Raw genomic sequence first — 21,841 nt, forward strand, 5'->3', positions numbered from 1 at the left:
CTAAATACAAAACTTACTGATGCCTGGGAAAGATCCATTGTTTCAAAAATAAGAGTCATCTGAGGGGACATTTGGATGACTTCCCCACTCATCAAACAAAGCTTGAAAGATAAAAAAATAACATGCAAGGTTAGAAAAAAAAAAATTATTGTAAATTATACTTCCTATCTCAGGAGAGTTCTGTATGAAAATTGGCAAAACCAAGTAAAATCAAAGGTAAGGTCAACTAGATAAAATGTTGAACCACTTGTAGCAATAGATTTTTATCAAGTTTTAGCTAAATTCTTCACTTAAACCATAGCACTCCATAGTAACTTACCAGTAGGTTCATTACAATCAATCTTGCATTTAACAAGATAAAGAAAAGAAGAAAGGACAAAAGATATCTGCAGATATTGTTGCTAATGCTGAAGCATTCCAGCCAGAGAAACACTACCCTCTCATATTAAAGTAAGAGTCCAGCTTGAGTATTTTGAAACATTATCATCCAGAACTTAAAAGTCCCAATGTTGTCTCTCATTTTTATATTTGCTTTGAGATTCCTAGGGCCCATTTACAAAAGTGGTGTTACAATTTTGACTGCAGAAGCCATTATTTTGAAAATGCAAACCTTTGTGTCTTGGGATTATTTTGAAATGCAAGTGTCTAAGTTTGTGCAGGCTTAGAAATGATGGGGTTTATAATATATAATTAATTGTAATTTCTGATGTTTAAATTTCAATTATTTATGTTAGAAAATTACATTATGACATCAGGAAATACTATAGAATTCATGTCTTTCAGCAATGAGTTGATTTTGTGATTATGATTCCAATAAAGTAAAACAAAACAACCAAAAAAACCCCAATCAAAAACCACCAAAAAAAACCCTTACGACTTGTCACCAATGCCACCTTGCACTTGCTCTTTTCAAAAGTCAGGCACTGCAGCTTGTATTTGTGGTTTTACATGTAGGAGGGTATTTGCAAAATGTCACACAATTATATTCAAGCATTTATTTCACCGACTGATACCTTTTTGTTGTCATCCAGAACTGTGTTCATGCTTTCTATCCACAGTGTATCGATGGGGCCATCGAAGATGACCCATTTGCGCTCGGGGGTCTCGGACAACGCGAATTCCCTGAAGGTTGTAGCGACGACCCCATCTGTCCACTGACAGGGTACATGTGGGAATGGGGGGCGAGACAAAGAACACAGAGTACAACCTGAACTGCCAGTCACAGAAACCCTTCTCTTTGCTTTCCACTATCCCTCACTTTTAATTATTCTCCTCTTATGCTGCAGAGAGCACATGTAACTTTGGAGTTTCACCGAGGGTCTTAAAACATCAGCAAATTTTAAAATAGATTTTTTTTCACTTGAAAAAAATATTGTAACAAAAAAGATCAGCAATTCATTTTACTGAAACTTAGAAGCATTTCTGCTCTGTCTTGCATCTGTTTCTCTCCAGAGTCACCCTAAGTTTCACTATTTCACATTTACTACTTCATGTCATTCCTTCTCCAAGCCTAAGTTTCACACTTGGGAACTCATGAGTTTATAGATTTTTCTAGATAGTTTTTGCATTACTTTGATTATACTGGTTAAGAACAGACAGAGAAATGAATGCAATTATGTTTGATATGATTTCCTAGCATGGATGCAACTATAAGAGGACAATGACCTTCAAAATGGTACTGGTTTTTTTTGTATATTTAAACCTATATAACCGCATACACACATGGTACTGCATTTTTTATATCTTAATTAAAAACAGACCATAAAAGCATTAGTTAAAATAAAATTTACAGTTGTGTTCTTATCTGTGTTTTAAATCATAAAATTATGAATTCAACAGTTTACTATCCATAATAATAGAAACACAATATACAGGGAACATTATTTTTTAAACATACGTTACCTCATGGGATATCAGATCAAACTGCCCAAAAAGCTGGCCCATAGTGATTGATTTTGGATTCATAGTTCTATAAATGACTTTTTCTTCTTCACCATAACCACGCTCCTTCATAAGAGACAATGTATCTGCCAACACGTGTAGAACTTTGGTCTTCCCAGAAAACGATTCCCCCACCAGCATGAAGCTGTTAGATGGAAAAAAAATCCTGCTATTAACACATTTGTCTTGCAGTTTAGACTTTTACAGCTCACATGAAAGCCAACAGTATCAAACATATGTTTAAAGCTAATTTTCACCTAATTTTCAAAAAGTGAAGCAAGTAAATTTTCTTTGTATGTATAAAACATCTTTTCCACAAACCTAGTTTATTTGCACATGCAAATCTGATTGCATGATGTCTTATGGAGAGAATTAATTTATGAACTGAATATTAACCATCATATGGCTAATGTCATATTGTACCTATTTTCTGCACACAGTTGCTATTCTGTAATAAAAGCTAGGAATAAAATGGCACAGATCTGACAACCAATATTTTAATACAAATCAGCTTTTACAGTCCTAAGTTTTCACCATACTGGTATCAGCACCTAAAATCATTATACATATGAGAGTACTTCTGATATCAGAAAGAGTACAATTCCCCAGACATACATCCACAAGAATTTTGGAACAGGCAAAAGCAGTATCAGTAATCAATTGTTCCAATACAAAGAGGAGTATTTTGGCACCCTCAAAACCTTCTATAACTTCATATAAATTATTGCTACAGTATAAGTCAGAATTACAACAGATAGTGCGGTGATGAGAATCTTACCCATGTCTAACAATCATCATTTCATATGTCTGTATCATTTTCTGCATAAAAGTTTCTACAGGTTGGACATTATGTCGAGTGCAACATTCATTGGCACATTCCAGAAAATCCTAAAATCAAAACAAATCATAATCTTATTCTTGCTACAATTTAAATTACTGTTCTGCACTACAGTAGAAGAGTTTGTGCTTATCAGTAAGGGTTTCAAATTAATTAGTAAGTGAAATATTATTAGTCAGAATATAGCAAACTTCCTGCGGGGAAAAAAAACGCTTTTGTACCTCGTGCTAGAACAGGATTTAACTACAATTTTTATCTTGAGTAGAAGGTGTATCACCCTCAGGAAACCAGAAGTGTGCTTTGGAACCACACACTTTTATCAAGATTGCAGTATTTACTTAAAACTTAAAAGTTAATCCAATTTGTTTTTCCAACATACTTATCCTTCTTTCCAGCCATCCTCCTACAAAGGATGCTTTAAGTGTTGCTATAAATAAAATACAAGCACAAAGCTTAATCTCATTTAATTATGTCAAAAAATTAAGAAAGAAATCAGAAAGCCTAAAATTTGGCAAATGTGCAGGTCAATTCCCAATCTGTAAGGCACAACCCTTCAGAATGTAAGGGAACTCAGATGTGGATTATATTCAGCAGAGATAAAGCATTCCCTTTGCTACAAAGTTTCATTGCAAGCATTCAGCAATTTTCCTCATCTTGAAATACCTCACTGCATTAATTGCACTTGATTAAAAAGCAAATCACCACAAAACAATCAATGATCATGACCAAGGAAAAATTACAAGACTACTTACATTGTAGTCTGCCTCAGGAAGCTTGATTCCAGGAAATAAATCACTAGTTATACCCATGAACAGAGGTATATCATGTGACAAAAATTTGGGCTCATTCACATCTTTAATTGATCTAAGAAGCTAAAAGAAACAAATATGCATTTTACTGTTCTTATTAAGAGACAAAGCATAAGATGTTCAGCGACTAAAATAACCTAGTATGTAACAAAGATGAATTCATTATATGGGGCCTTTGACAAGAACTGTGCGATTCCCAGCACAGCCCTGGAAAATGCAGCATGTATTTTATTATCTTCATTTCACGAACCACAAAACACAGATCAGTGATGTGAGAAGATGGGCTGGAACTGCCTTCAGAACTCAGAATGCCATGCATCTATGAAATTCCTTAAACAAATATTCCCTGGGGAACTCACCAATATATCTTCATCTTCTGTAGGAAATTTTAACTTCAGATTCCCCGCAGCCACCAGCACAGCTTTGACTGCCCGCATGCCATAGTCATAGTGATACTGAGAGGAAAGCTGTTCTGAACATAGTCTGTAGGTCATGACTATCTTCACTGACAGTGACTTAGCATTCAAAAATCCATATGAATAGAGGGAAATTTCTGCTATCAGAGCATAGTTGGGAACCATCATGGCTACTGTTCGGAAAAGAACCTGAAATACACACCCAAAGAAATATCTTTAAATAATTAACTTAGGAATGGAAAGTAATTCAGAACTTTTACAGGTGATGGATCAGTATCCATCCCATCACGAAACAGAATTATCAATACTTGCAGCTTATGACTCCCTAGGAAGTTAACCTAAGTGAGCTACCATCAATATCCATCTCAATGTACAATGCAGTGCTGAAAAGACACTGTCCCTCTCAGCTCTTTTCCCTCAGCAGTGTCTCCAGAATACAAAAATGCCATTTGCCCCTTGCACAGATACAGGCAGCAGTAAGGAAGGAAAATGTGGTCTATGGCAGGTGAGAGAATGCACTTCCTTTCTTTAAGCATATGCAGTTGGTGTGCTCCTCATGTGGCACTATCTCTGCTTTCAGTTAGTAAAGCTTCCTTATGGAAACAGCTCATCTGGTCAAAAACAATCATCTCAAAGGTCACAGACACATCTATTTTATTATTTTACCTTCAGATTATCTGGAAGTTCAGAACGTCCTGCATAACCTGGATTCATAGTAATTGCTATGAAACAGTTGGGGTTAAGCTTCAGCTCAGTTCCTTCAAAAATAAATGTTTCTAGCTTTATCTGTATGGCTCTCTGGATGCAAAGGATCTGCTGTGCCACTACAGACAGCACTTCCAGTTCAATGCGATTGAATTCATCAAAACATGCCCAGGCACCTGAGGAAGCCAAACCTTTGAAAAACTGCAAATGAAGAAAGAAACCAATCATATTGCTAACAGAACCTTAGAAGATTCAAAAGAAATTAAGACTGTCATGTTGGAAGTTTAATTAGATTTAAAAAATACAATTATGATAATAATGCTTTAACCTGTTTAGATCATAGATCAGTGATGTACTGAAGAACAAAGTTTTTTCTTGGTTCTAAAGCAAGCTAAATCAGAAGCTCCCAATCCCACGAACTCTTGTTTCTTTCATGTTTTAATTAGCAACTTAATAGGCTTTCATAAAGCACAGAAAATGAAACATGTAGAGAACAGCATATAGCATCCAAGGGTAGCAGAGCACAGGTGCCATATTTATTTGTGTCTGCAAAGTAGGGACCCTAAAATTTTCATGGCTAAAAAAAAAATACAGCATACATTTATTTTCTATTTACCTTTCCCATTGCCAGGTAATCAAGGCCATCAGAGCAGTTAAAGACAACACACTGAACAGCAAGAGCTTTAGCCAAATCTTTGGTGGTCTCCGTTTTACCTGTTCCTGCTGGACCCTCTGGGGCACCACCGAGGTTTAAATAAAAGGCTCCAATCTAAAGCACAGAAATAGTTTATGGAAATTATTTGTACTTCATTCATATGAAATTATTCTGAATGAAAATGGTAAAATTAAATTGCACCTGATAGTTTCATACACTCATTTTATCTAACATAAAAGGTATGGTTTTACTAATTAAAAAGAATCTGAAATATACTTACAGCTGGGAAAAATACGCAAGAGAATTTAATTTTGACCCTAACAGAGTTTAGTTTTATTATTATCATAACCATGATTGGTTACTCAAACTTTATTGTACCCAATCTTTCAGTTCTTGTTTAGATACACCTTTCAAGTTAAATTTGTTGCAGTTACTTGTTGCTACTCCTTGCTCTCTCTGTTTGCCCTTTAATATACTTTTTTCCTCTTTTCTTTTCTTTCCCACACCATCCCCCTTTGTAGCATGTGCATTCCATTGACAATTCCATATTCTCTCCTATATTCTATTGAAGTAGGAGGAAATCTGACAGAAAACAAAAAAGTTGCAGACTTTTAACAAACAGTCCAGTTTGCAGGCTTTAACCAAACAGTTACAGGGCCACGTTTACATTGACTGACAAGTTCTGGGAATACTTTACTAAGACATTGGTGGGCAAAGAACAAGACTTCCATTTGCCAGAATGCCAGGCTTCCACCTGCTGTGCTCTGATTCAAGGTTTGTGAGCCTAAAACCGAAACAGACTAGCAGCTGCATCATCCTCTCACATCAATGTACCTCGATGTCTTGACAAACAGCTACCAAGCATCAGCTACAGCCACACCATGGGTGCCTAGCAAAACTTACTCCAGCAAAGAGACTGCAGTAAATGATAATGAGAAAAGCTGTACCTGAGATGACTTTGGTAACTTTCAATTGTCAGGTTAGCTGAGGTTAAACCAGTACAATAATAAACACCTCTGCCAAGAGCAGAGATACTAACAGGTTGCCAAATTTGTACTACTCTTAGGAACAGTGTGATCACAAGTGCATCCTTCTCCACTTAATTTAGCAGCCACAGAACACCAGAAGAGCACTTTGGGTTCTCATAATCTGTACAGCAATCAAATATTGTCTGGTTTCCCTGTGTGTTTTAAAAAAGCACAGCCACAACAGAACAACCCACTAATGTTTCAGCCACGTTGGCGGGCTGTCCAAATTTGTTGTTATGAGTGATTTTTATGTTTAGCATTCTGTAAAAATTACAAACTTCATTCTAGCAGAAGTAGCAGAGTCTGACAATAACCATAAGCCCTAAAAGGACAGCTGCACTGAACAGTGTAAGCAATACTACAGCACAGTAAATACAATTTGCAGCAGCCCAGGAGGGAGCTCATACCAGGGTGCGGTAACACCTGTCTGTGAGAGGAGTGATCACCAGGCGTGGGGAGTTCCCGAGGTATTCGTAGGCATATTTCACATTGCAGTTAATGATGCACACACGAACGTTCTCATTCTGCCAATAATAGCGCAGCTGTGCAAGCCACTGAAAGTCTGTTTCACTCTGCACACCTGACAAACACAGAGTTGACAGGAATCATAAAAGATGTTGCAGATAACCAGATTTTCTATTATGGTTAAATTTAAAACAGCTTTGAAATTATTAATGTTGATGCTCGTATCCAAATACTCACAAACCCATCTTAGTACTGTGCTGTTTTAGGCAGTAAAATTTGATTGATGAACAATTTTCCATTAACTACGTGTTAAGAAAAATGTTTTAAAATATAATTACCGCTTTCAATCATTTCCTTGATGACATCTCTAGCATGAACATCAATAGTAACCAAGGCACCCAGTGTAGTCCTTGTTTGCTTTGACAATTTTCCTCTCACCAGCTCTACAATATCATTAAGTTGAAGCTGAAGTGTATCATAATAACCCTTTAAGCCCTAGGAGAGAAGAGGTTATATCACAGTTTCAAGTGTTTCAGGCTTCTTCATTCTGACTAAATAGCTTAACAGAGGTTGCTTATTAAGCTACTCTTTTATATTGTCACAGTTTTGCATCAACGTCTCTCTTACCCACAATTATGCATTTATGTTGCAAAGCTACATTTTAAACTATGATTGCTCTACATAAGAATATTCAAGTACTTGAATGAAAAGTATAAATCACTGTACATTAATTTATGGATGTCAAACACACATGCTCATAATTTTTCAAATTTTATTTTGACTGTAAAAAACTGTTTGGTTAAACAAAATTCATCAGCTGAAATGAAACAATAAGAAAGATTTTTTTAAAATTATGCATTACACAGTACCTTGGGTCCATCGCGAAGAACTTCATGTACCTCACTTGTCCAGTACATTTGAGACACACACAACACTACTTGGCCAGGCCACTCCAGAACCCAGAGCTTTCTCTCAGTCTCTAGATATGCCTGAAACAGGTAAATACATTACAGAAACACAGTGTCTGGGTATGTTTATCACAATGTAATACAGAAGCTTATAATGTAATCCTATTAATATTCTTTGCTAAAAGAATACTATTTTCCTATTTGCAATGTCCAAATGGAGCTTTAAATGCTCTTTTCCCCTTAGGTTTACCATTTTTTACCCAATAATTTAAAATATTCTCAGAATTATCCTTCCATATTACAGAAATATTCACAACTTGTTAACTTCATACAAAGAAACATTTTCTGTCTAATGATTTTCTTTTAGGAGGAAGTAAGCATATTACAAATGTCGTATTTCTAATTCATAAGAAACCTGAACTATTACATCAGGTGATATATCCTGTAAAATAGTATTGCTGAGAAACTTTTAGAAGAATTTATATTCAGTGTTAGAGGAAAACGACTTGCTTCTTATTCAAACTAAACTCTAGTGTATATCACTGGCCTATAAATACAAGTCATGTTAACTTGGTCCTGGCCCCATAACTTCATCAACTCCTGTGTTGAGGAAGAATTTTAGAAAGCCAAGAGACAGCCATAAGACAAAGATAGGTGCGACAGATCTTAAATTATCACAAACCCCATACCATTCTTGATCTGGCAATTACATCACGTATAGTCTTCAGCATAATATCTTCTACTTGAATTAACCACTTCTCCACTGCACCTCGAGCTTCAGAAGTAGAAATGTTTGAAATCAGTTGTACATGCTCGCCTTCAGAACTACACATTCCTTTAATATCCAAATTGCGAAGGAAATCCAGTTTAGCAATGCCTTCAAAACACTTCTTCAAGTGAGGCTGAACTCTAAGAGGATCCTTAGTCTCCGACAGGATCTCCAACATTTCATCATTAGACAAGAAAAAGAAGCTAAAAAATTAGAAAAAAAAAAAAAAAGGAAATACAACTGCATTATCAAGCTATTTTTAAGACTGAACTTATTCACAACAAAAAAACCATTCAGAATCTGTGGGTTTTAAATAACCAAAGCTCATCATACCGGGGAAAGAAGAGACGTTTTTTCTCAAGGTAAGCATTAAGCCCTTTCATGATTTTGTCAAGAAGCTCATTACAGGTCTGAAGCTTCTCTGTTAATCCTGGCAAGGAAGTAGCAGCGAGAACCTGTACAACAAATATGTGCAAACTGTCAGCTATAAATGAGATATTTCAAACAGTAGAAGTTAATCAAATAAGGAACAACATAACTTTGTTTCTAGAAAGCCTAGGGAACTGAAATTGTAGTTCACTGTATATATTCTGAAAACTAAGCATCCCGCCCCTCAAAAAAATGGGAAGGGAAGCTACTGTTTCCTGTTAGTAATGGCTATTTGCCTTACCTTTGGGTCTTCGGCACAAAACTGCATAATCTCTCTCCACAGCCTATCCACAGTTTGAAACTGCCGCCCCTCTTCTGGCATCTGTTGCATAATATCCTCAGAAGAAAAGATGGGTTCCAAATACAGCCACTGGGCCTGCACTTTCAGCCAGTCATCAATGCTCTCCTGAATTTGAATTAAGCGTCTTTCCCATTCCTTAATAAATGTTTAAAGAATGTTAACTTGACATTTCCAAGCAAATAATGTTAGAGACAACAAACAACCTTCAGGAAACGTAGACATTGTGTTATTCTAGCTCCCAAAGAGAAAAAAAAAGTCTACCAATAAACAAAATGAAAGAAAAAATATTTAGGAGTATTTAAGTTCTTCCACATATACAGATGGCCAAAGGAGCTCAGGCATTTTTACTTACTTGGAAATTATTTTCCAAAATGCATTTATCACTTTACTGCTATGAACAACTTAATTGTTAAGCAATAGCCAGGAGGCTACCAGTGATAAATTCTGTTTCATTTCCCCACAGCATGGGCTCTTGTAGCTGAATGGCAGCAGGGACACAATACCAGAAAAGCCACCTCAGCTCATAGGAGAGATCCAGCAAGTCCACCAGCCTGTTCCTTAAGTGGACAATAGCAGATACCACTGGAGCAGGCTGGAGAGGCTGCCTGTAAAGTGTAAATACTATACGTTCACTGAGCCTGCTTGAGCCTGAACATTTCCCACATAAACTAACAAAGAACTACGGAGGGTAACTGCAAAGCAATTCCACCAGCTTCTCTCCTGTCAATAGCCATGGTGTGAGCACCACAAAGACTACTCTAGCCCTGAAATTCAAAATCAGGTGTAAAGTGCTGCCATCATTGCTCTGAGGTCTGATTAACAAACATTCTCCCAGCCATCAAGAAGTTTCTTTGCCGAGAGGAAAACACTGTAGTTCAAAATTTGAGTCCAAAACTCAAGAATTAATAAGTGTTCTTATTAGCAATAACAGAAATATAATTTCCAGTTATTAGGAAGCAAGGGTAATGGAAATAGAGATTTTGGAAAATATGAGAAAAAATAATCATGTTCTCTCAGTTGCACTTGAATCTGAATGGAAGATGGAATTCCAAAACAGAAATAAGGTAAGTATGACTCATATAAACTCAAAAGATTCTTGCTGAAAAATTAATGAAAGCATTTCATTAACAACTCAAACAACAAAGTTGTAAAACAATTGGTATACTATTGCACTACACTTATCCTACAAATAAAAATGGCTGAAAAAAGTAGTCATTGTACCCTGATTTCCTTGTCAAATGGTTTGATGAAAGGTGATCCTCTCATTGTCTGAGTTTTCATAATCTGATCATCGAGAAGAGCCTGAATATCATCCACTGAAGACAGAATATGAATACCAGTCTCACGATACACATTTGTGTTGAAGGAAATTGAATCCCAGGTTTCCATCATGGTATGCATTGCTTTCTCCAAGGAAAATTCCTATTTAAAAAGAAAATAGCTTGGTCTAGTGACTGAATTGGTTTTTTCCAACTCACTAATTCAATATATAAGCTTATCTAGCTGAATAAGCTATTTTGCTCTAGCAGCACAAATTAACTACTTGCTATTACTTTTCCTCAGTATATCCTTTTCTTGCACACAGAAAGCAGCATGCTTTGGAAATACTAATGATGTCACATGAGATAAAAATGCTTACACTCATCATTGACATATAATGGGCCAAAGTCTCACCAAATCTCTTCTGTTGCATAATGGCAAAGACAAAAAGTGCCAGTAAGTCATAAAAATATTCACTAAGAGACCCGATGTCATATTTGTCACTATCAAATCTCTGTGCTTACCTTGCTTGCAGCTACACTTATTGCTGTAAACTGTTCCAAGTAAGAGGATAGATTCTGTTTTAAAACTTTTCTCAGGGTAGTTCCAGCATCTGGTGTTATATCATACCCTACTATATCTGACATCTGCTGCCAATGACGTTCTCTCATGCCAGGGTTACAAAAGACAGCCACAGTCAGAATATTCTCCTAATTCAGAAAAGACATTTTAAGGCAAATATTCTCATATACATTATTTCTTGATTTTTCAATAACCTTTCATGTGCATTTAAAATTCTGCTACAGTAGCCGAAGACATGAAAATCTTTTCCAAAAAGTGCAGATGGCTCCATTCAGTTATCCATTCCATTTCTAAATAATTATATTAACTACCAAAGAAGAAATATAGAAAACTATTAAGCATAAGTATAATTTTTCAGTGATGCTAAACTTTGCTTCTATTAACGTAACAGAGTCCCATTTCAAAATTCCCAACTACATCCTTTTCTGCAAACCAAAAATTACTTTTCTCCTGTATGTGTTCAGTCATTAACAATTCCAGAAACTATTTAAAAAATACTAAAAAATCCAATTTTATTAAAATGAATGGGACAGTAAAATCTGGAAATGAGGATTCAGAACACACTCTCTCTCTCTTTCTGACACCGCATCATTTACATGTACTGAGCCCTGAATTTAGCGTTTGTCCCTCAGCATCAGATATTAATATCCCTCACATTTTCTTACCTTAAAATCTTTAATCTGATCCAGAACTGTAGAACACATTGTAAGAGTTGGATTACCCTTTACAGCTTTGTGTCGCAGCGTCTTTTTCTTGTCCGATGCTGCTTTCTTCTGCTTTTGTTGGAAGAGTCTTAACAGTTTGTACATCTCTCTGTAAAACTCATCCATCTCAGCCTCCATGCTTTCCCCATCTAGTTCCAAAAAGGTCCCATCCATCCATCTGAGAAAAAACCATAAGGTCACAAAACAGAATAACAAATGTAACCCACAAATAATTATCACTTTGTTTTGCAACACATTAATAGCAATTTAAATTAAAGCAAAGCTCTCCTTCCATATTATTGTTATTCTTCGCAAAATTCTAATGCCCAACTAGAAGTGGCTCAACCACATTCTTCTGTGTATTTGTGTAGTTCTCTTAAGTCTGAGTAACTGCATGAATGGGGAAATATTTAAGTTAACCTCTGGATAGAGATCAACATATGACATTTAAAAATACACTAGGTCTTGTATTTTCAAACCCCCCCCACTATCAGCCATAGCACATTATAACTTCTGAAGAATGCATTAAATGATAAACAATCTCCCTTAATTTATACACAGAGCACAGTTTTGTGGTAGGATCTAGCCACCAGACAGCAACACAATAATTTGAACCCACCATTTTGGACAGCTGCTAGGTTAAAACCAGTTTTGGTTACATATAGATGATGAGCTTTCTAGTTGAATTTCTTCCTTTTCTGGAACACAAAATGGCTCATAAAACAATTTTTCTCTTAATACATTTCTTTCACAGAGCTTGTCTTATTACAGGCTACACCAGCATGACCAATACAATTAGAACCTAGTCTGAGATATGCTCCTCTGCTCTCAGGCACATGGTGTAATTCTTCTGTGCAGGGCCAAGACTTGGACTCAATCATCCCTGTGGGTCCCTTCCAACTTAGGAAATCCTATGATTTTATGATTCCATGATTACATTTTAAAAACAAAAACTAATCAATATTTTTTCTAGCTGAATTAAAAGTAGCAAGCCTGATACGTGTATTACCCTTTTATTTTACTTGCTAATAACATGTTAAAAAGAAAACAAATCCATATTCTACATCTGACATGGAGGAGACCAGCATAAGCATTTTTCTCACTCTCCCTCTTATAGAATTAGGAGTGGAATTACCTTTTTTCTGTTCGCTGCCATTTCAGTATAAGATTAAAGAGTTTCTGGTATGGTTCTATCTCAGCTTTTAAGTTGTTGAGGAGTGGGAATTCACTTGGTTTCCATCCAAGCAAAGTCTCTTCTTTATTAAGAGCAGCTACTGTTTCATCAGTGTCCTGTATTGTTTTCTGCAATGTCCTCAGGTCAGTCACATACTGAAATCAAATAATAGTATATTTGAGAAATAACAAAATTATGCTCTGAACAGCTATCAAAATAAGATATCAAAATATTATAAACTTTCATATTAAAATTTTAGAAAACAAGATTAAAAAACTTGTCTGCTTATTGATTAGTACATAAACTGTGAAGAACCCAGATGAACATTATGAAAAATAAAATTGGTTCTCATTACTGAATTCTAGAGTATTTCCAAATTGTTTGTGCTTTAAAACTCACTGTTCCAGGAGGCAGGCACATACTTTTTTATTACCTGGCAAATCATATTGGCAACTGGGATTTATTAGCTTAGGATTTCTGTTTTGTGCTTTGAAGTGTTTTGTTTTTTTAAAAGACAAAATTTCTTACTATGCAATATCCTCCAATTAAAGCACAAGACATGCTCTAAAAATTAAAAAATACTGCTAGAAATTCACAAAGTTTTGGAGCCAGTGGCCTGCTCTTCACTAGCATAACAATGAAGTTTTGAGGTTTGTAGGAAAAAAATATCAAAAGGCTACCAAACACTCTTTCTGAACTGCTATTATGATTACCTATCAGCTAATTCAAGCACAACTTTATAGCAAACTTTCCTCTAAATAAAATGTTAATTGACAATGAAAAACAAAAATGGGAGGGAGACAAGTGTAATTTTATGAGCTTCTTCCCTGTGCAAGAGGATAATAAATGTTTCAGTTCACATTTGCTAAACTGATTACTTTTAATTATAATTTTTTTCCATGGTCCCTGTGTATTAAACACAGAAATTTCTACCGATTTTATACTATTAATCAAACCTGTTGCATGCGATCCAGTTCTGAGTATTCTTCTAATTCTATTACAGAATTATAAAGCTTGTCTAATTCAACATGCAGGTTATCACATTTCTGTACCGCTTCTCGTTCTCCTTTAGTTTTAGACTGTTCAATCAGCTACAAAAGAATTGATTTTTTTCATGATAAAAAAGCAATGCAAAGGCAGTTGTAAGTCCTTTCAATGATTAACATACACACTACCATCTAAACATTTAGTGCAAACAGACAGAAAACAAACAATGCAGATAAATTATTATCCTTACAACAACTGAAATTTCTTTTCGTATGTCCCACTTAAGCGTGTGCAACCTCTATATGCTAGCATGGAACCTTCATCTCAATCAGAACAGTCAGGATTGCCTTAAAGGCCTCCTTTAGGAGTCAGACAACAGAAAGGAAAGCATTACAGAAAAAAAATAGATATTCTCATCTTTGGGATTCAGTATTTTACTGTCAAAAAGGACACCTACAGTTGTTGAAAGCCAATGCTATCCCACATGTACCTGTGGTTGTAAAAGGCAGAAATTCTACAACATAAGACCACCTTATAGCACTGAGTCTGCACACTCAAGGGTTTCTTTTAAGGTCCCAAAGAAAGAAATCAGTCAAGAGAGAGGAGATCTCCTAAGACAAGTACACCTACTTGCCATGCAAAATTTGTGAAGCAGACAAACAGAACTTCTCCAAAGGAGGAATCAGTACTTTCCTTTTGCATTAGAATAAGAACAGACTCATATCTGAGAGCATAGAATGCAAATATACAGACTCATGAAAACTCGATGTGAAACTTTTCTTGTCCTCAACCTCTAGCACAATGGAAGTCACTTGACAGCCAGTTACAGGGTCCCACTGCTGAGGGACTCCAACTAAGAAGTGAGATTCACTCTGTACTACCATTTTCATTAAAAAGAGGTAGAACAAGCATCATGGACTCTCTGTGCAGAAGTAGAAAATTAATTTTATTGATTTATTTTTGGAGGGTTAAAAGAATACTTTGTTTGCATGGGGATAACATGCAAACAAATTATTTTACAGACAAAGCAGTCTCCCAAGCTGGGTATCTTTTCAGTCAGAGGCATATTTACTACCCTTGGACATATGCCTTGGTATCTAAACAAAACTTAGTAAAGGAGAAATCCTTAATTGTAATATTTAAAAGATACTGATCTTTTAAAATGTTAATTATTAATTCTTTAAAAATTTTAGAAGAAATTATTAGATCTATGCTAAATTACTACAGAGAGGCAAGAGAACCCTAAAAGGCTTGACTGCGTCATAGACAGAGACAAAGCATGCCAAGCAAGATGAATACAGACCGTGGAAGAAAACTGATCTACAGTCACACAGAGAAAATGAGATGTTGTGTATCTTCTGTTGATGATTGCTAGAAAACATTGCTCCCACTGTTCTTTTTTTGACAGGATAAAATACCTTTTTAACTAAATAACTTCCTGTCCAGACACTCAGTCTCATTAAGGGCCTGGCAATTACATTTTCAGTACCAGACATGTGCAGTGTAGTGAATTTTCATCTACCTACATATAACCTAGTACTGACCACAAGCATGTTAGGATAACAAGACTTGGTGAAGCTTTTAAGTTACAGTGACAGTTTTAGAATTTATCCACAAAAAGTCCACTTTTGTTACAAAAATCTGGAAATATGTTATTCATGCATGTCTAAATTAGTATGGTTTATGTTATATGTGTACATACATTATATATGTTATGTTATATGTGTATATACATTTTGCTGAGGTAACAAATAGCTCAAGGAAAGTGAGAAGTCTAGCAAGCCAAAATATACCACAAACTAAGAAAATGCTCTTACAATATCATGCTCTTTAAAAATGAGGTTGATCTTCTTTGGCCATAATATAGCTGTTGAATTTAGTTCAATGTCTTCAGGAGCAAATGGAAAAACATCTATCAAGTAACTCATTTGCCGACAGCACTCCTACAAAAAGAGATTTCACAAAACTTTAGGTATCATAGGTCTGTTTAAAATATGGGGTAGGACAATATTATCCACAAAGATAAAATAGAAATCTACATTTCATGAACTTTTCAGAATTCAGAGCTACTTCAGCCAATAGAATATTAACATTCAAAATATATGTGTAATATTTTTCAAATCCTTCCCCTGATCATGAGTTGTTTCTCTAAATATGACTCCTGTGGTCTGTAAATCTATATGCAGAAACACTAATGTTATTAAAAATATACAAAATATAATTTCTGCAGATATAAACATGTTATATTTATAGACCTATTACCATAACAGAAAATCTGATACATATTCACACACACACACAAACTACTCCTAATGTAACATCACCTGTACTCTGCTCAAAGAGTGAACTGTTTCTCATGTGTTCAAAATCTGTTGACTGTTCTTACATATAAAGTGTTCCTTATACTTGTCTGTTACATTTTCACAAATAGATTTTTAAGCAGTACTGAAGTAAGATACAAAAAATAAACTGAGTGATTTATTAAAAGCTGCATTTTCTCACGGACATGCAGAACACATGGGAATGGGAACAAGAAGCAAAGGCATATGGCAAAGAATAATCTGGACTTCCCACTTCTGTCTGAAGTTACACTGAGTTTATTCACACAGGCAGACAAAAGTCTGCACTCCAGAATGAATTCTCTATTTGTATAGGCCAGCATATCTAATAAAAGATCAAGAATTAAAGGATAGTCATTTACCTTGCTCCTTTGCGCCAGGTCACGAATATCTTTGGTTTTGACCCTCTTTATGTAATCCATTATTTCTACCATTTCTTCTGTTGACTCAGGAACTTTTAATGCCCATTCCTTAATGGTTTCAAATTCACTGCATATCCTATAGTTTTATTTTACATAAAATACCAACATTTTAAGATTTTAGTTTGACTGGCTTCAAGCTCAGCTTTAATATAATTAAAAATTCAAATTACTTCTTTAAGTATTATCCCCACACAAATTCCATTATTTATGAAATTAGAAAGGGAATATGACCAAGTCAGACTAGACAAATACTGGTTTCTGACTTGCAATAATTGCTTTGTTTGGATTTTGGGGTATTCTTCTGAAAGAAATGCTTTGGTTACCTGTTGTTAGTAAAAGGACTTCAGAAAAGTATCATTAGTGTACACACAAATACTACTCTAGTAAATATCTTCTCTCTTTGGTAATGTGGAATCACTATATAACTTGGCCACAACTGTTCATTTTAACTAAAAAATGTAGTAAGAGTTTCCTCATGACTTAATCCATACCTGCAAATTAACCTCCTGTTTAACTAAATTGATATCCTATGGTAAGTTCACCCATGTAGAGGATGAAGGGAAGGTGGTGGATATAATTTTTCTCAGTTTTAATATGGCTGTTGATAACTGTCCTTCACAGAATCCTTCTAGACAAGTTGTCCAGGTGTGGGATGAGTGGGTTCATGGTGTGCTGGGTGAAAAACTGGTGAAGTGCAGAGTTCAAAGGGACTTGTAGCAAATGGCTCGTGACTGCTACCAGAAGTGTTCCTTGGGATTCACTTCTGGGCCACTTCTGTTCAATGTGTTTATCAATGATTTGGATGCAGGAGTTGAATGCATCATCAGCAAGTTTGCTCATCATACAACTGTGAGGTGCTGCTGACTCTCTTGAAGGATGGGACACCTTGCAGAATGAAACATTTCACTGTGATTAAGGGGATGCAACGTAATGAGTTGAAATGCCAGATTCTGCACCCAGGATGGAGTAACACCTGGCACAAACACAAATGGGGAGGAATGGCTTGAGAGCAGCCCTGCGGAGGTATCTATTAGGTAATAAGAGAGTCTAACCAGCCTTTCCTTTGACAGTGCAGTTATACTGTAATTCACACTTAAAAATCCAGAACAGTAATGAAGTTCTTTGATCTTAGTTCTCTGATCTTTTAGCTCCTCCATTATTCAAGTCTATACTAAAATGTTCTCCTACCTTTTTTTGAGACTGAAACAGCAGAAAAAATACAACAGCTGGTGCAAACTGCATTAGATCATTAGTTAGCCAAGAACCTTCAGTAAACAAAAGTATGGTATATTTGCATTTCTTCTACATGTTTCTACTACGCATTTAAACATAGAGCATTCACAAGCAGCAAAATTCTACTCACCTTTCATTTTCTTCTCTGTAATCTCTAAATATTTTGTCCATTAGCATTTTTGCAAAGTTGTTTGCACAATTAGCCAAACCTTGCTTTAAATCCTCACAATTCAAACAGATCATAGGGAAATAAATCACCTCTGGCAAACTCATGATTTCCTTCTTGAGGGTGAAGAATTCATCTATGAACTTCAGAAAAACATTAGACTTTAAAGCTCAGAGCTGTTGCTACATGAGTAAGTATTAGACATTGAAGAAAATAAGTAGTATTTCTTCTATTTACCACGCATTTTTAGGGGAAAAATCAAGTTATGTTGTAGGTAGTCCATATAATTTTTAGCTAAAAGCTAAGCACCTGTTGTCCTCTGCTACCTTTTTATTATTGCTGTATGTATAGTAAAAATTATTTATGAAGTATAGAATTGAAACTTACAGTAGTGTATTCATCAAAGCTGGGTTGTTCTGCTATAAATCTGTTTATACGTTCCTCTGCAGTTCCATCTACAAGCCAGCCATAACTTTCAACTACAATTCAATTACAACATATTTATATTATTAAATATGCATGTCATAACAGCAAGTTACTCACTACAAAGAGGTGAAACAGATATTTACACACTCTTCCATCACTTACCATGGCCTTTAAAATGTTCCTTTGGGCCTTCTAAGTTGTCTCTGATAGATTTTTTCAGAGTGGATTTGGCCCATTGTGCAGTGTGAGCAGGAAGCTCAGCATCCACAGTTGCAGTGCCTCCTGTTAGCCAAGAACGCATCGTTTGGACGTTCTAAGAGAAGTGCAAGTGTTGATTATTTAGATCTTAAAAAGCGGTGCAAGGATACATATACTTTAAAAGTAAGTTGCAATCTGCAGAAGACATGATCACAAAATGAGACCCTAAATATGACCAAATTCAGGCGCTTCATACACATGTAGAATGACTTTTCCTGAAGCAAAAAGTTGAACAGAAAATATGTAAAAGGAAAAAAAATTTATCCAGCCTTGCATAAGATTAAATTACATCATATATGCAAATACAGAAAACCAACCCCAAAACACTTCTCTGAAAGTACCATCATATGTGACTAGTGACCAATACTCAGTTCACATCTAAGGCCCCCAGAATGGCTCTCTTGCCTGGAACCACAGACGGGTTCCCAAGACATCAATCATTTGATATTGTACATATTAATTTTTAGAGATTTGAGTATTTTCTTTTTCTTAGAAAGAAAAGGAATATCAACTCTAATTTTCTTTGTCTTTCTCTGGAGATCTTAACTTGAATGCAAATTTATTGCAAATCATCACACATATAATTAAAGATGTAATTATTATAATTGCAGATGCAAAGAGCAAACTAAAACCATCACTAGCAGGTGCACCAATTTTTTAAAAACAAGGAATTACAAAATTACTTTCAGAGCCTGGAGTGCCACTGGGCATCAAGATTCATGATGTGACCTGTAGAATAATTGTGGAAAATAAATACAAGTTGCATTCTGATCCCATTGCCAGGGTAGTCAGACTCCTAAATCACAAATATTTTCACATACTGTGCATCTTAACAATAATGTATTTAAATAAAGACAAAAGCACACCTGGAGAGTCTGTCCTACACAATCTACTACAAACAGAATTGCTTCTTCCAAGTCTTGTAAGCTTGGATAAAACTCCATTCTATTTTCATCATAAGTCAAGTCCATCTTAAATAACGGCAGACGACTTCTGTCTTCAGGATCAAAAAGTTTCACAAAAACTTCAGTTGTTCTTTGCAGTAATCCTTTCAGCTAGGTAATAATATAGATCACCTATTAGTTGACATAACAAAGGCCAAACCCATTTTCCATTCATCCAGTAAGACAGGAGTTCCATTCATTTTAGTACTTCTGGTCTGATTCATGGATAACTGAATCAGTGTGAATTTTTCTAATAACTCCAGTGGGTATTAGTTCAAACCCTTAAATGGTGAAAACTAATGAACAAGTAAACATTTCAGTAAAGTCCATGCATTTATTTTTGCTACAAAAGTATGTCTATTACTAATACATGTATGTAGAAATGAAATATCTTGAAAGCATTTTTCTCTCTTTTTTTAAAAATTACAATGATTTGATTAGACTATTGTTCCATTATTTTTCTACAAAGTAAGCAGTGGTTTAATCCCATTAAATTTATCATGGGGAGGAAAGATATTTACCTGATTAGACATAAGAACAGCCACACAGTTATAGAAAGACTCAAGCTGATCCAACTTTACACCATCCAAGGCCTCTGACTGACTAAAGAGGCCAACAACTCTTTGGTACCACATACTCATTATCTCCTCTTCTGCTTTTGAACAGCTTAGAGATGCATCAGTTTTAAGAGATTTACAGTCAATTGGTCCTTTCAGTCTAGAAAAGAAAATTACTTGCAACTTCATAGACAAAATTTAAACAAACCAAACATGGAGTAAGGTAATAATACAAACTTTTGTATTACAAACCCAGTCTTTCTCTACCAGAAAGCAGAGTGGGAACTTAAGCATTGCTTCAGTAGACTAAAAGGAAAGAAAAAGCCTACCTCAAACTCCAGGAAATACAGAACAATTACCAGAAAAAATAATGAGGAAAAATATTTTGAAAATTACAAAAATGTAAAGTTCCAAGATTAAACAGAAAATTCAACTGATGAAAACCAGCAAGAAGACTGATCTTCAGGATTAGTACAGAATTCCCTATGATATCCCCTATGATAAATAATAGAACTGAACAAACTCATCTTTGCCAGCTTCAAAAACCTATATGGGTCAATAATTCATCAGAACAGACTTTACCTGGAACTAGAGAAATCCACTAGAAGAAAGTTAAAGAATGCTGTATAACCGAAATCCAGTAGAGTTTTCATTGTGGGGTGAAGAATGTGTAAGCTGGAAATGATTTGCTGTCTTGCTTTGATATAACTGTTATGCCACGTACTAGAATAATCCAGGCCTCTAAAAAGAAAAAACATCAAAAACCCAACCAAAACAAATAAACAAACAAAAATTAAGAGCTCAAGCACACTTGAATAAAGTACTATATATAAAAGATAGTATTCAAAAGCTTATTCTCTAGCATGAATTGTTACTTAAATGCCACACACATGTCCTAACTATCATGCAGCGGAAGTCATAAGGACACTCTGTCTTACAAAACATGCTTATCCTCCATGGTATTTTCAGATCACCTGCTCTTCCAGAAGCTCTTTCAATGTAAACTGCTAACTTCACCAGCTGCTATCAGGAAGCATTTATCACCACATTTTGATAGCACACACTCTGATGCATCAGCAAATTGTGCAGTTCAGGTATTTATATTCTATCTACCTGAATTCCTTTTCCATGATGGGAGGGCATTATAGATTTGCCTAAAGTCTCAAAGGTTTCACCTCATAAAACCAAAATAACATGAAACCTTGGCATTATATGCAGTTTTAGGATGTCAAAGTGCTGTACAATGCTGCTATTAGCCAGAAAACTTCCCCATACACACACACTTCATTCCAAAGGCAGCTGCACTATGACTTTAGCGTCTGGGCACTCAGAGCCAGGTTTCATTTGCAGTCATGAGCACTGCTCTATGTAACTGTAACAGCAGTAATGAAACACTGTCGGTGCAGTAGAGCTTTCAAGTAAGAGCTTTCAAACTTAGTAGAGCATTCAAGTAAGAGGTGTTCAAATGCAAGATCTGCTACAGAGATTTAAAACTGTCCCATTGAAGGGCTCCAGAATTAATACT

General features: G+C 35.5%; 1 protein-coding gene across 5 annotated transcripts in view; it reads right to left on the reverse strand.

The window, feature by feature from the left end:
* Positions 1-21,841, reverse strand: part of DNAH12 (dynein axonemal heavy chain 12) — a 59,553-nt gene that overhangs the window by 32,950 nt on the left and 4,762 nt on the right. For 4 of the 5 annotated variants that reach the window (XM_039559197.1, XM_039559195.1, XM_039559194.1 and 1 more), the window contains 27 exons: positions 20,899-21,057; positions 20,281-20,476; positions 19,682-19,870; positions 18,720-18,870; positions 18,519-18,610; positions 18,096-18,274; positions 16,673-16,808; positions 15,789-15,914; positions 13,941-14,075; positions 12,946-13,139; positions 11,772-11,988; positions 11,049-11,234; positions 10,486-10,686; positions 9,205-9,399; positions 8,868-8,989; positions 8,455-8,737; positions 7,727-7,846; positions 7,196-7,352; positions 6,800-6,972; positions 5,326-5,478; positions 4,671-4,910; positions 3,948-4,193; positions 3,532-3,651; positions 2,720-2,829; positions 1,903-2,086; positions 1,014-1,154; positions 18-101 (listed from right to left, as the gene is read on the reverse strand). In XM_039559197.1, the coding sequence (XP_039415131.1) occupies positions 18-101; positions 1,014-1,154; positions 1,903-2,086; positions 2,720-2,829; positions 3,532-3,651; positions 3,948-4,193; positions 4,671-4,910; positions 5,326-5,478; positions 6,800-6,972; positions 7,196-7,352; positions 7,727-7,846; positions 8,455-8,737; positions 8,868-8,989; positions 9,205-9,399; positions 10,486-10,686; positions 11,049-11,234; positions 11,772-11,988; positions 12,946-13,139; positions 13,941-14,075; positions 15,789-15,914; positions 16,673-16,808; positions 18,096-18,274; positions 18,519-18,610; positions 18,720-18,870; positions 19,682-19,870; positions 20,281-20,476; positions 20,899-21,057 (4,489 nt within the window). The remainder of the gene's footprint in view (positions 1-17; positions 102-1,013; positions 1,155-1,902; positions 2,087-2,719; positions 2,830-3,531; positions 3,652-3,947; positions 4,194-4,670; positions 4,911-5,325; positions 5,479-6,799; positions 6,973-7,195; positions 7,353-7,726; positions 7,847-8,454; positions 8,738-8,867; positions 8,990-9,204; positions 9,400-10,485; positions 10,687-11,048; positions 11,235-11,771; positions 11,989-12,945; positions 13,140-13,940; positions 14,076-15,788; positions 15,915-16,672; positions 16,809-18,095; positions 18,275-18,518; positions 18,611-18,719; positions 18,871-19,681; positions 19,871-20,280; positions 20,477-20,898; positions 21,058-21,841) is intronic. The other variant, XM_039559196.1, reaches the window with a different exon arrangement.

This window comes from Corvus cornix, chromosome 12 (assembly GCF_000738735.6).
Source record: "Corvus cornix cornix isolate S_Up_H32 chromosome 12, ASM73873v5, whole genome shotgun sequence".
Classification (NCBI taxonomy): Eukaryota; Metazoa; Chordata; class Aves; order Passeriformes; family Corvidae; genus Corvus; species Corvus cornix.